Here is a 15,316-nt window from a genome sequence, read left to right as displayed (position 1 = left end):
GATACAGAGCCTGTTACACAGCCCAGGGTCATCAGCATACATCTTGCCTATGGAAATTCACACTCACTCACTTATTCAAAGTGCCCACTTTTTAAAAAAAATATATATTTTTTATTGATTTCAGAGAGGGAGAGGGAGAGGTGGGAACATCAAGGAGAGAGAATCACTAATTGGTTGCCTTCTGCACACCCACTACTGGGGATCCAGCCTGCAACCCAAGCATGTGCCCTTGACTGGAATTGAACCTGGAACCTTTAAGTCCACAGGTTGACGCTCTACCCACTGAGCAACCGGCTAAGGCTCAAAGTGCCCACTCTTAATTTTCCATTAAGAGCAGAGCAAATATGGTGACAAAAGTTTTTGCAAAATATTACGTGATATTATATTTTGCGATGACATCTGCTCTGCAAAAGAAGGAAACAAGGAATTTTAATTATATAGTTCAGAAGAGAAGCAGGTGACTAGCAGTCCAGAGCCCAAAGGATATCTCTGAAGGGGAAAAAAAGGACAAAAATACATCATCCAAGATGAGGTAGAAGAGACTGGAGCCACTGAAACACTATTCGTGGAATATGTCTAGGAGCAGGAGCAACAGATTGTATGTATTTTGTACTGTAAACAATGTGCATCATAGAAAATTAAAACCTATAATTCTAGTGAATCAATGTAATGAAAATCATTTACACAACATTAAGTACGCAAATATGTTTAAAAAAATACTTTAATAAGCATATTCAGAATGGCAGACAGGAAATGGGAGAAGGGAATTATTTTACAGTGCAAAATTACAATGCATAAATTTAAAAACATCCAACTCATAATTTTAAATGCTTACTTAAATATTATTTCAAATACATTTTAAAGCTCAACAGACTTATGTTGAACTGAGTTGCAGATTCTGAACTCTATCTGAAAACACATCATAGAACAGAAAACCATTCCAAATGAAATTGATAGTGCTTTGCTGGAGGTCAGAGAGACTAAGTAGCTATTAACAAAGGCTTCTTTTCCCAATGCAATTTGTCAGGAGTTCAAGAGTTATGAAATGTAGTAAATATTAAGCAAATTAGATTCATGATATTACTACAAATTTCATAGTGCAATGACTTATAACTAAGTACTGTGTGAAATGCCTATATAAACACAAAATATAATTAAATATTCCTTTATGAGGAGCTGAGCATTATGTATTATAATAGTGGAATGTCTTTCATTAGGCATACTTTAAAAAAAAAGATGAAGAAAAGATGTCCTAACATGTATACATGTGCTGTATTCAAGAACTTCACAAACCTGCAAACAAAATGCATCTTTTATAAAAGGTGAAAATGGTATCTCAAATATTACAACAACTTAAAAAGTACATTACTATTTGTTCGAAACATTTCTATAGTCTTTGACAAAGAGCTAGGATACTTTGGATTCATTTGAATAAAATCTGATTTAGAAAATGGATTGTGACCATATGTTAAAGCTGCCATTCTGTATAAATTAATGTTCTAGGCAAAACAAAAACAAAACAAAATTCATGCTTCTCAACACTTCCACCCAAAACTTGGATTTACTGGGATTATGTATGTAACAGTGAATGCACATTATATGAAGTCAGTCAAGTGTTGTAGAGTGGCTTTTAACACTGTTTGGGGCAGGAGGGACTTGTTCATACTGGTGGAGGGAAGCAGTCTGAACATATGTTAATAGTAATACTTCATGGAGTAAGGCCTAAACCATAATATCTCAGTGCAAACCTCTACTCAATTGCATTGGACAGCTGAGCCATTAAAAACAAGATCACAGAAGATTTATTTAAAAAGGCATCAGCTCTTGAACTGATGGCTAGAAATGAATTAGTAGAAGCATTTGGGATATGCCTATGTGATAAAAACAATAGGTAACAATCTTTTATAAAAGTTTGGATATAGGTTGGTCTATCAGCTGTATAAAACTACATTTTTTCAACAAGAATTTTGCACTAAAAATAAAATGGCACTCTTGCAAGGCTATGCAAATGGATGATCCTATTTGTAATCACAGAACAATAGTTACTGTATAACTTATTTTCATTTTGGAAATATACTATCGAATCTGAAAAACTAGATTATAACTGGAAAAGTCCAAAAAATTTTCTAACTTCACTTTTTCCTCTTAAAAATCAATATTGCTGCCTGCCAATCCTTTGTGTCATGCCAATTATCTAAATATCACTTGACCTTTTCCCCAGTTCATTTAATGCAAAAATGGGAAATTTCATAATGCATATAAAAATAACCGAACAGGATTCTGGTCAGCATGATACATTTAAGCATTTAAGCCAACATTAAATGTTTGTCTTGCTTCAAAAATAATTTTGAAAATTATAGCAAATACAAACAAACTATGCAATCTAAGTATCATGCTTAATTTCAGAATTCTCACACTATTTGTCCATAAGTAAAAAATTGAAAAAAAATTTTCACAATCCTTCATGAATGCTTTTACCACCGGTATAAGAAACATGACTTAGTTACTACACAAAACACTTAAAAATTCATTAGAAAAACCATAGCAAAATAAAATGAAAGCTGACAGACTCAGAATATCAATTCCTCTCATAAAAGTTTACCAACTGTACAAGTTAAGAAAATTATACAAGCTTTTGTATTAAGAAAAGACAGCTCAGTCAAGACGTATGTACTGTAAAAATCTTTCAAAGGCTACAAAGAATCTGGAAAAATACAGAATGTATTTCTTAAGCCCAGATAAGAATATGGAAAGACATCATTGATGTCAACAATTTTACATATACAAACCTGACTTGGTTTATTTTTAAACTTCTATATATAAAAAAATCATGCTAGCATAACTTTCAGGATTCATAAGGGTTTCCTTAATAACGATACTCAACTTGTATATAGAGAAAAATGTCTGAAAGATTTCAATAAACTAAAAAAATTTGGTGTTAAGCAGAAAATTTTTTTCTTCTCTGCCATAAAAATTAAGCAAAAAGTACCTTGTAGTAAAACTTTAGGATTAATACATCCAATGAAAAGGTACAGATATATCTTTAGTTCAAATTTACTAAACTATTTGTTATATCCTTAAAAGGGTCTTTATAGTTTTAAAATAAAAATTCTGCAAAAGGCAGAATTATGAAATCATATTTACTAAAATTAGGACTCAATTCAGTTTTCAAATTTTAACCAATTACTTCAAGGAAATCAAGTTTTTAAGGTAACCCATCAACCCTGAAAATTTTAATCACACCAGGATTTACTCCAAAGAAAGTAAAATAAGTCTAAAATTCAGTCATCTGTGTTTTCAAGTTCTTCAAATTTTCCATGTGAGATTGTTTCTTGGAAAAATTCAGAAGAACCTGGACTTTCTTTTCCATTGCTGTTTACCCTTCGCCTTTTGGCAGGTCTCTCACTTTTTTCATCAATATGGGCAAGTTTTGGGTCAGTGGTAAGATTATCTGTTTCATAACCATTACTATCCATATCTGCATGAAGTGGTTTCTTATTTCCACCTGTTGGTCCATTAACGTGTAACCCTTCAACTTTTACTTCTTCTTTGTTTAATAATTCACCTGGTCCATTAGATGACACCCCTAAGTTGGAAGAAACAAACTGCTAATATTAAACTGTTATAAGATTGCTTTTCATAAAGGAAGTGAGGTATTAGATCTGTGTATGGTCTGAATTTGGACTATATTTATTTGCCTAGTAGCGGTGTGACCTTAGACAAGTTATTTATATTCGCTGAACATCAGTTTTATCATATATACAATGAGGATAACTTATGATAGCCTACATTACACAGTTGTTATGAAGATTAAATAAGTTAGTAAGTATAAAGAATTAAGAACAGAATTTGGCATATATTAAGAGCAGGTTGATATTATGTGACAAAATAAGCACTGGGTCCAGTAGTAAAAAAAAGCTGAATTTTAAGCAAAGATATGCATAAATTATTCAGATTTAATAAACGGCTATACCTTTCTAAAACCATGTAAAATATTAAGAGCAGGTTGATATTATGTGACAAAATAAGCACTGGGTCCAGTAGTAAAAAAAAGCTGAATTTTAAGCAAAGATATGCATAAATTATTCAGATTTAACAAACGGCTATACCTTTCTAAAACCATGTAAAACATTATATTCTTTCTTTAGAAGCTTTGCCTAGGCATACACTTGAAAATGCTAAAAGTAAATAAATTCCTCCATAATAGGTGAGAAAAGAACACAATTATTCTAATGAAAGCAAGTAATAGTAAAAAGGTCATATTCAATTATCTGCAATAAGAAGTAGAAATTGTGGGAATACTTAATGTAAAAATATAAAATGTGTCACTAAAGATAGTTAAAATTTAATTAAAATATTCACTATAAAGGATAAGACTCAAATATTACATTTTGGTCAAAGTAAATATCCTATTTTCCTCAACTCACAAGTATACCCAATCATGAATCGCAGGATTATGTATCATGATTTTGTTGTAGTAAGCTGAAAGAGTTGGTGACACTGTGATTAGGTCAAAAATAACCGTAACGCTTCAAAAGACTGATAAAGTCCTTTACAAATAAATAAAACTGGGTTAGAAAGTTCCTTCCTTTCCTCGAAAAATCTGAGAAACTTGAGTTTTAGGTACTCAATGTGAATAGCTTCTGGGCTACTCAGTAATTTATAGGTAAGTCATGAAACTCTCCTACTCGACCTGAATGTTCTCATCAAATGCTTAAAAAAGAACCAGAAAAGGAAATTATTTGGTATTATGAGCAAGTAGGAAAAGACAATCGTAGTACCAACTGAGTTTCTACTTCTAGTCCCAAGGTCAGAATTTCAGCTTTTTATTGTATTTCAAGGTGGATGTGCTAGCATTAGATGTCATGTCAATGAAACTTTTTGGACCAGGAAATTGGTTGTTGGGCCCTACTTTTTGTTGGCTAGGCTTGCTCTTAGAAGGGAAGTAGTGAGGAAATAGAGAGGGATAATCAAATAAGCAAAGTGCAGTATATTCACTACAGGAGTGCCAGGGTCAGACCAAAGGTCAGAACAAGGGTCAAATTTTTCTCAGCGTTTCTCTTCTAGTTTCTATCATCAGTTTAGCTAGCTCTGCACTGGCCCTCCCTAAGGCTGCTACATCAGAATGTAAGTGGCAGAATTTATCTATAATGTACCTGTTTCTTTCTAAAGAGGAGTGAGGGACTTATTACTTTCTGCCTGGCTACTGTCTTACTTAGGAAGATCATTTTCATTAAATTAGAAGTCAAATAGTTCTCTGACTAGGTGTTCCTGATCAGCACAATGATGTCTGGTCCACTGTATATTTTAAACAGGAACATTATCTGAACCTCAATCATAATGGTATGCCTTCTGCTTTTTTTTTTTCATGGAAACAGAAATAGAAATGTTTCTCTTTGATCTTTTCCTATCCTTCAAAGTTATTATGCTATCAAAGAGAAAAATATTCAAGATGGTGTCTTTGTTATCTATCTCTTTTTATCAGTATGTTATAAGCTCTCAAAATATTTAAAAAAAATGTGTATTTCTGATGTGAAATGGCTGGGGTTTTGGTAAAAAATTAACAAGAATATTTATATTCAGACATCCTAACTGGATAAGAAAAGAGATGCTACTCAAAAAGAATAAATTTCTTAAAAGAAATGGTCACTGTTGACAGTATAGTTTATTAAACTTACTTTTTAGTGATATCAATGGGAGGTCTTTCCAATTAACTTGTATTCTGTGTATTGTTAGTATGTACGTATGTATGCTGATACCATGTATGTTTCATCTGATATTTACAATTATTAATTTAACTTCTGCACTGAAGTTTAATAGAAACCAAAACTGAACATTCCAGGCTACAGAAAGAAACAGAAGTGTTTCTTTGGTTGCTTACCATTTTGATTACTATTGCTTATATTGCCATCTTCTTTCTCAGACTGGCTGTTACTACTGTTTGAGGCAGTTGGGGGAGGGGATGGTGCTCGACTGGAGGCAGCACTTTCACTTTCATCCAGGAGACGATCCATGTAATCCCTTAAAATTAAGTAAGATAATAAAGTAATTATTTTCTTATATTATAAAAGCTGAAAATTAAATGAGGTTAAATTGAGAAGGCTCTATTTACAAATATATCCTAATTTTCACTTACTACTACATTCATTCTAGTGCCTTATCTATCACACCAGGATCTGAACGTGTAGATGGAAAGCTTCTTTTGTTACATGTTTGTAGGAAAAATGCATAAGAGCCTTAAACTAGCTAATTTTAGAGACCTATAGGCAGCTTTAAAACTTTTAAAATTGTAGGCAAGTGCTCAAAGTGGTCCAACTAAAACCAGAGGATCTAAAAGTGAAGAGATAGGGATCATGTCAACCAGAAGGAGTACAGAAGAATTTCTGAGCAACATTGGAATTTTAAAGCCCCTGAAGTCTATTTGATGACTATGGCAACATCTAAAAGACAAATTAGGTCCTAACAATGAATCACCTCCCTAAATCTTCCTGGATACCTTCTATATTACCTTTCTGCTAGATATGAGCTATAAGCTCACTAAATTTCTGGGCTTATCTACTGGCTTTACCTGCCACTATGTCATTAAATGCGAGTTCACTTCTTCCCTAAGTCATTCCTGAATGTTACGGCATGGAAGATAGTTGTGTATATGACATTGGTTTGGGTTAGACCTGGGCTTACTGTCTCTCTGAGGTAGAGTGCTCTTATCTGTCAAAGGCATATAATCATACATGACCTATCTACCATATAGGGTTGTTGTATAAGACACATATAGGAAAAGTCTGCCAACACCGGCACTGAAAAAACTCCCTGAAGGCAGGGACTTTAGTCTGTTTTGTTTACCAGTGCACTTTTGGTGCCTAAGTTGTGCATGGCACAGGTAGAAGCTTAATAAAAACAAAAATACATATTTTAAAATTCCCTCAGAATAAGTATGATGGAAATATTCAGTCAAATGTTTTAGAATTTTGTGAGCAGGACAAAGAATGCGGATAAAAATGTGGATAAGAAAACAATGGGAAGGCTCAAAGTCTATGTTAAAAGTCCATAAAAAGACAATCAACTATAGCTATAATCTCAAACTTCATGATCACATTGTCCCTTGGGTTATGGGATATAATAAATATAGGGATGTCGTACCTGAGCTCAAGGAGCTTCCAACAATCTGAGGTACAAAATTAACACATATCAAAGAAACATACAAGATAACAAGCTAATCAATTTAGCATTCTAGGCCTATTTACCTCATCTATAAATGAAATGAGTTAAATTTAATGGTCTTTATGACCTTTTGGCTTCATGCTATTTATCTTAACTGCAGAACAATTATGTAACAAAGTTGAAGCACAGAGCAACAGAAATGATGAATGCTAAAGGGAATTCAGAAGCTAAGGCTAATAGGAACAGAAGATGCATGATGAGGAATTGCTGTAATTAAATTTGGTATGGTGGGAATGGATAATGGAGGATGCTAAAAGCCAAGCAAAGGAAACTAGAATTGACTAGATATCAAAGTTACTTTAAATTTCTGAATACATCAATGACATTGTGAAAGAATTATTATTATTTAATGATTAATGGCATCCAGAATGCTTAAGGAAGAAGAGGAGTCAGGTAGACCACCCAGGAGAGTGGAATAGCATTCAGATAACAAAAGTTAGCTGAGTTAATTTTTACTTTTTTTCTTTTTAATATATTTTTATTAGAGGCCCAGTGCATGAATTCGTGCACCAGTGGGGTTCCTTGGCCTGGCCTGTGGGATTGGGCTGAAACCAGCTCTCTGACATCCCCCAAGGGGTTCCGGATTGCAAGAGGGTGCAGGCCAGGCTGAGGGACCCCACTGGTGCACGATCGGGACTGGGGAGGGTTGTGGGAGGTTGGCCAACCAAGGAGGGACCACGGGAAGGCTCCAGGGCGTGTCTGGCCTGTCTCACTCAGTCTCAATCGGCCAGACTCCAGCAGCAAGCTAACCTACCGGTCGGAGCATCTGCTGCCCCCGGTGGTCAGTGGACATCATAGCAACTGGTCAACCGTCTGACCCCTGGTGTCCGTGCATGTCATAGTGAGCGGTTGAGTGGCCTTAGCATATCATTAGTATATTATTCTTTGATTGTTTGAATGAACGGCCGGATGACTGGACACTTAGCATATTAGGCTTTTATTATATAGGATTGGTTTCAGAGAGGAAGAGAGAGAATCACTGATAGGCTGCCTCCTGCACGCCCTCTACTGGGGATGGAGCCCACAACTTGGGCATGTGCCCTTGACCAGAATCGAACTTGGGACCCTTCAGTCCGCAGGCCGACGCTCTATCCACTGAGCCAAACCAGCCAGGGCAATTTTTACTTAAAAAAAGAAATTAAATGCAAGGCGGTTACAGCCAAATCTCCAATTTGCATATAGCTACCAATTCTTCCAGGTAGTGAAGAAAGAATCTGTATTAGAATTTTTCAAAGGCTATTTATAGGCAAAGAATGTAGCTCGTTCTGGTGAACAAATGCCAGATAACAATGCAACAGAAAAATGAACAAATAGCTTTCGGGAAAGTGTACTCTATGATTTTGACTAAAAATAAAGATGAAAAATGCAATTTTGGCTAAGGGCATTAACTTAATGTTGTGTGCAACTACTAATAAAAAGCAAACTGGAAAAACAAGTTTGGAAGCAAACTGGCAAAATATCTCCATGCTTACAGAAAACCACAATTTCTCCCCATCTAGAAAATAATGTACAGTCTGGTTTAAAATTACAGTTCAGCTAAAAAAAAAAAAAATTTATGAAAGATCCAAAGGGAACATAATCAAAGACTATAAAACCGTATCTTGCCTAGTGGGGCAAGCACATTTGTTCACTTCATACCATTACACCAGAGAACCACTGTTAACTCTTGAAGCCTGAGAAAAGAGAAAATGTGGGATTACCCTTAACTGTGGCTATTCCACCTACAGAATAAGTTAACCTAAACAGGAAACAAGGTTACAAACATAGGTATCTTCAAAACGTTTACAGAAGCTACGGAGAAATTATTAGAGAAACTAAAATGTTTGGCAGCACAACCCTACCTAACCTGTGAAGCTTGACAACAAAGAGGACCAACAAAGCCAGCCCACAGCACCGCCCTTGGTGATGCTCTCTGGAAAAGAAAACTGGATGAACCGTGGGTCTGACCCAACATGGCAATTCTTATGTTCTTATGCTGATCATGACAGACTGCCTGTAGTTCATGTGTAAATATTATTTCTGAAATGGGTAAAAAAAATGAAATGTTACTACTGCTTTTTCCTACAGAATAGCTTGAAAATTGTGACTAAAATGGTACATTCTGCAAATTAGACAGCTATATCTAGTTTTACATCATTATGCCTCAACAATACCAATTCATTATATAATCCAGAAAAAATTTATAAATGTATTAACATTAGACAATTAGACAAAATCTGGAATACTGTTATGAAATTCCACTCTAGCTACCATTAACTTTAAGTAATGGGGGATGAGGCACAGAGTCCAATGTACCCATGATTTGCAAGGGCAATCATAACCATTTATTCGCTTTTAGATGATTTTGCTTTTGACTTTAGAGTGTTTGATCCTCCAGCAAAATGACCAGCAGAGAGACCTATAAATAAACATCACTCAGAAATGGTCTAGCCAACAAGTTTCTAAAGCACAAATGTGTATACAAGCACATCTTTCAAAGGCAGTTATTTGGCCAGCTTAAGAACTTTACTAGTGAACACTGACCAAATGAAGTCACATCTTACATTATTCTTATTCCATACACATTAGGGAATAATCAGGCATAGTATGATCAAGTTAAGTCCACTGTAACAATTCATTAACATTTTAGAGCAACTCATGTGAGAGGATAGGTTCTATACTCTACGTCAGCCATTTTCAACTAGTGTGCCGCAAAAATTTTAAAACATGTAATACCTAACTATTGATAGTCAGGGGCATTGACCTCTTTTCCCTTAGATTGTCAAATTAAAAAATGACAACAGCCAACACAACAATAGCCGTTGGTATGAATGAATCAAAATTATACCTAATTTTTTTGTCAGGTCAGCAAAAATTTCAGTAATCTATATATATAAAAGCCAATCAACCAGAACGACTGGTCGCTATGACATGCACTTCGGCCGCCCTCTCCCCGGCCAGCCCGGCCCCCAATCGGCCCCCTCTACCCCAATCGGGGGTGGGGCCGGCCTGGCCCCACCAACCTGATCGGGGGCAGGGCCAGCTAGCCAACCGCCCGCGGTCCCTGCCACCTGCCTGCCTGATTGGCCCCCATCGAAGCTGGCCAGCCGGACCCCACCCGTGCACAAATTTGTGCACCAGGCCTCTAGTTAGTTGATATGTGCCATGAGATGAAAAGGTTGAATGTCGCTGCTCTATGCACTTAAATAACAAATTACTAGTGGCAATGGGGACAGTGCTTCATTCTAGAGCTAGACTGACCGAGGGCTAAGAGAATTTGGTGCACGGGGACTAGATTAGACATATAAGGCATTCTGCATAGAGTTTTGGTTACCTGGATCAAAAATAGATTAGACAGAAAAAATATTAATTTCCTTTCCTCTTTAAAGTGCCTCTATTAGGCATATGACCCTGTGTTTTTTAGAAAAGTCTCTCTTTTCTATTCTTACTGCTCTCACAGAGTTATTACATTAAAACTATAAATGCTTATACTGAATGAAATAGAATTAAATAAAAACATGCTTTCACAGCTGTTCTGATCCATTTACTTTAAGGAATCCTACTGAAACATATACTCTAACATTTGCTTTGATATATTTGTTAGCTCAAATAATATGAACTGTAGTTTGCAATGTTTTCTAAGACACTGAAAAGTGCAAATGTCCTATAGATATGTCAATAATGGATAAATTGAAACTGAAGTATTATTAAACAATTACAATTTCCTCAAGAAAAATTTAGAAAAGCTTAGTAAAACTCTGGCTAAGTAGCTCAGTTGGTTAGAGCATCGTCCTGATATGCCAAGGTTTCGGGTTCAATTCCCAGGCAGGGGCATATAAAGAATCAACCAATGAATGCAAAAATAAACAATAAATTAATGTTTCTCTCTAAAGTTAATAAATTAAAAAGAAACACACAACTCCCACCCCAACAAAGCAAATAGAAAAGCTTAGTAAAAACACACGACACGAAAGAAAAGACACTCACGTTACACCAGGATGAAGATTGTATTTCTTTTTTCCAAATCGTGTTTGCTGAGCAAAGAAATCATAACGTTCAGATTTTTTCCACATATAATAGAATGCTACACATTCACCAACTGACCTTGTTCGAACCTGTAAGAAACAAATATATGTTTTACAGTGATCCAGACTCAATTATTTTACAAAAAGGCTGAGAATAGTCCGCAGTGAGTAAAAGCTATTATAATGCTAATGCTTTGTTTACTAAGTTACTCCTGTGGTTACTGTGCTGTACCTATTTGTGTAATTGAATGGGTTCACTTCACAAATGTTCACCTATGGGATGACAAATGATGTTGACAAAATTCTGTTTTGCTACTTGGCTTGGAGAGCTGGAAGGGTTGAAAATGAAAAAAGGGTACCTGCATGAGTACTTGGGATACAAGATAATATTACTTTAACCCACACATTTCTATCTTGAAGGAGGTATCTTGTGGGATTGATTGCACCCTAAGGTCAATTTGATTATTCACTTATTTCATGACCTGATATACATTTTTCTTTTTCCCCCTCTGCTTGCATTTTACAACTTTGGCCTATGTCACTTGAAGGCTGAAAGCTATTAGGGCTCAAAAAAAAAAAATCTTTCAAGCTCTTTTTGCCTCCTTTAGAATCTTATTTCTCAATAGATACAAGCCAAGTCAACTGTACTTTTAAAAAATATATATATTTTATTGATTTTTTTTACAGAGAGCAAGGGAGAGCAAGGGAGAGTTAGAAACATCGATGAGAGAGAAACATCGATCAGCTGCTTCCTGCACACCCCCTACTGGGGATATGCCCACAACCAAGGTACATGCCCTTGAACGGAATTGAACCTGGGACCCTTCAGTCCACAGGCTGACTCTCTATCCACTGAGCCAAACTAGTTAGGGCTCAATTGTACTTTTTTTTTTTTTTAATATATTTTGATTTTCACAGAGAGGAAGGGAGAGGGATAGAGAGTTAGAAACATCGATGAGAAAGAAACATCAATCAGCTGCCTCCGGCACACCTCTGACTGGGGATGTGCCCGCAACCAAGGTACATGCCCTTGGCTGGAATCGAACACGGGACCTTTCAGTCCGCAGGCCGATGCTCTTTCCACTGAGCCAAACCGGTTAGGGCTCAATTGTACTTTTGAGAGTAAAAATTGAAGATACTTTGGGTTATGTAAATTTAACATTATGAAAAATCTTCAATAAAATAAACCTGCATAATAGAACTTATGATTAAGATCAAACTTCAATTCCAGGTGTAAAAACAAAGTCTTTTTTTTTCTTTTCAATACTTTTCATATTTATTTATTTTTTTTAACTAAATCTTTATTGTTCAGATTACATTTGTTCCTCTTTTTTTCCCCCCATAACTCCCCTCCTCCCAGTTCCCGCCCCACCCTCCGCCCTCACTCCCCACCCACTGTCCTCATCCATAGGTGCACGATTTTTGTCCAGACTCTTCCTGCATCGCCCACTCCCTTTCCCCCCCAAGAATAGTCAGTCCATTCCCTTTCTATGTCCCTGATTCATTATAATCACCAGTTCATTCTGTACATCAGATTATTTATTCACTTGATTCTTAGATTCACTTGTTGATAGATGCATGTTTGTTGTTCATAATTTGTATCTTTACCTTTTTCTTCTTCCTCTTCTTAAAGGATACCTTTCAGCATTTCGTATAATACTGGTTTAGTGGTGATGAACTCCTTTAGCTTTTCCTTATCTGTGAAGCTCTTTATCTGACCTTCAATTCTGAATGATAGCTTTGCTGGATAAAGTAGTCTTGGTTGTAGGTTCTTGGTATTCATCACTTTGAATATTTCTTGCCATCCCCTTCTGGCCTGCAAAGTTTCTGTTGAGAAATCAGCTGACAGTCGTATGGGTATTCCCTTGTAGGTAATTGAGTCTCTTTCTCTTGCTGCTTTTAAGATTCTCTCTTTGTCTTTTGCTCTTGGCATTTTAATTATGATGTGTCTTGGTGTGGTCCTCTTTGGATTCCTTTTGTTTGGGGTTCTCTGCGCTTCTTGGATCTGTAAGTCCATTTCTTTCACCAGGTGGGGGAAGTTTTCTGTCATTATTTCTTGAAATAGGTTTTCAATATCTTGCTGTCTCTCATCTTCTGGTACCCCTATAATTCTGATGTTGGTGCGTTTGAAACTGTCCCAGAGGCTCCTTACACTATCTTCGTATTTTCGGATTCTTTTTTCATTTTGCTTTTCCGGTTGGATGTTTTTTGCTTCTTCACATTTCAAATCTTTGACTTGATTCTTGCGCTCCTCTGTTCTGCTATTGGGTGTCTGTATAATATTCTTTATTTCAGTCAGTGTATGCTTAATTTCTAGTTGGTTCTTTATCACAACATCGAGGGTCTCATTAGATTTCGTGAGGCTCTCATCAAGTTTATTGGCAGCTTCTAGCACATTATTGAAAGCCCTCAAAAGTGCGTTTTTTAGCTCTATATCCTCCATTTCTGTCATGTTTTTTTGTCTCCGCATTTTTTGTGCTTTCTTGGTGCACCCCCTTGTGGTCATTGTGCGCAGTCTTGTTCTAGTTAAGCCTTGATTGTTGTAGTTAATACTAGAGGGATTTAACCACCAGGCCGACTGGTTGTGAGAATCACCTGTATCTGCAGTGGGAAAACTTCTGTCCTCTGGAGAGGTGCTAATCTAGCCTTTGCCTGAGGCTATCCGGCAAATGGCTCTGCGCAGGGCTTGGGCGGGGCGGGTCGCACGGGATCAACTGGGCGGGAGGAGGGAGCAGTTATGGCTGCTCTCACTCCCGTTCCCAGAGGCTCTGCTTCTCAGAACCCCAGCAACCGCTGCAAACCTCGGAGAGAAAGCTGCCCTCACGTTCCAACTGATGCCAGACAATCCCGCTTCTCCCGTTTGCGTCTGAGTCCCTAGACACTCGCCCGGATCTGGAGCTCAGAGTCTGAGACTCCCTCCTGATTGAAAACGACAACCGCGCCCTCAGCCACCAGCCCGCTTTGCGCGCGCACCTCCGCACCTTTGTATTTTCCACACTGCGCCTCCTCTGAGCCTCAGTATGCTGTTCTCTTTCCTTCTAGTTGAAGAGTCTCTCCTCAGCCAGCCTTCCTGTGGTTCTGGGTGATGTCTGTTCCGTCTTTTAGTTGTATTTTTGAAGTGGTTGTTTGCGGCAGCAATCTCCGGTGTTTACCTATGCCGCCATCTTGGTTTCTCCAAAAACAAAGTCTTAATGTTTTCACTGGACTAAACTTCTCCCTCTTAACACAAGAGCCCAGCCAGTTTTGTCTTCCAGACAGAAAGAATAGTGTCAGTCACCGGTGACTGACAGGGCGCTTAATGTGTTAAAGAATACTGTCTTCCCTCCGTTGACTCGAACAACTAGTATATTAGGTATAGAGCAGCTGACTTCTGTAACAGTGAAATATCACCATCCCAAATGTCTATAAACAAATCCAGGTTAATAGTCAATATTATGTTAAGGCATTTTTGGATAGTGGTTTCAAATCACCTAATAATTTTTTATTCCTTAAAAAAAAAAAAGGGATTTCTAGGGGTATGTTGTTGCTTCTAGTTATACCAGCCTATCATTCCAGGGGTCTCTTCTATAGGTAATCCAACATGGTTTGATCAAAAGTGTTTAAATTTAAGCAGGAATGCTAGAAAACTCTTATCCAAAATGTCCCTTCAAACATGAAACTGTATTTTACATTCAGAACCACATATGACCAGTCATTAGCATAATGCATTCCTTTCATAGTGTTATTCACTATATTGGAGGTCATAGATTTGGATACAACATTAAGGAGTATAGATACATTTTCTAAAACAATGCTAAGACTCAAAATTTTTCTATTAGTTATGTCTGATGTTCTATACCAAGATGCAAGATAATCAAGATCAAAATTAATAAAAATGAACCAATAGGATTTGTAAGCAATATTTTATTTATGAAACATAAAATACTGTTAAATATGTGTTAAAACAAATCAAGCGGACACCATCCAATCAGATCCAGAGGAATATAAGGAGAACGTGGTCACAGACTATTTAGAGCCCAAGACTTAAGCCCAAATACTTTTAACATCATCCTAGTAAGCCACCACACAAGACTTAGCTACTATCTTCAAGG

The 15,316-nt window shown here is 36.7% G+C and overlaps 1 protein-coding gene across 10 annotated transcripts in view; it reads right to left on the bottom strand.

The window, feature by feature from the left end:
* Positions 1–703: 703 nt before the first annotated feature.
* MIER1 (MIER1 transcriptional regulator) overlaps positions 704–15,316 on the bottom strand; it is a 61,496-nt gene continuing 46,883 nt past the window's right edge. For all 10 annotated transcript variants that reach the window (XM_006089804.3, XM_014456769.2, XM_006089803.3 and 7 more), the window contains 3 exons: positions 11,188–11,315; positions 5,882–6,021; positions 704–3,586 (listed from right to left, as the gene is read on the bottom strand). In XM_006089804.3, the coding sequence (XP_006089866.2) occupies positions 3,282–3,586; positions 5,882–6,021; positions 11,188–11,315 (573 nt within the window). In that variant the 3' untranslated portion in view covers positions 704–3,281. The remainder of the gene's footprint in view (positions 3,587–5,881; positions 6,022–11,187; positions 11,316–15,316) is intronic.

Source organism: Myotis lucifugus, unplaced genomic scaffold (assembly GCF_000147115.1).
Source record: "Myotis lucifugus unplaced genomic scaffold, Myoluc2.0 scaffold_63, whole genome shotgun sequence".
In the NCBI taxonomy this organism is placed as follows: Eukaryota; Metazoa; Chordata; class Mammalia; order Chiroptera; family Vespertilionidae; genus Myotis; species Myotis lucifugus.
This window is presented reverse-complemented; position numbering and strand designations above follow the sequence as displayed.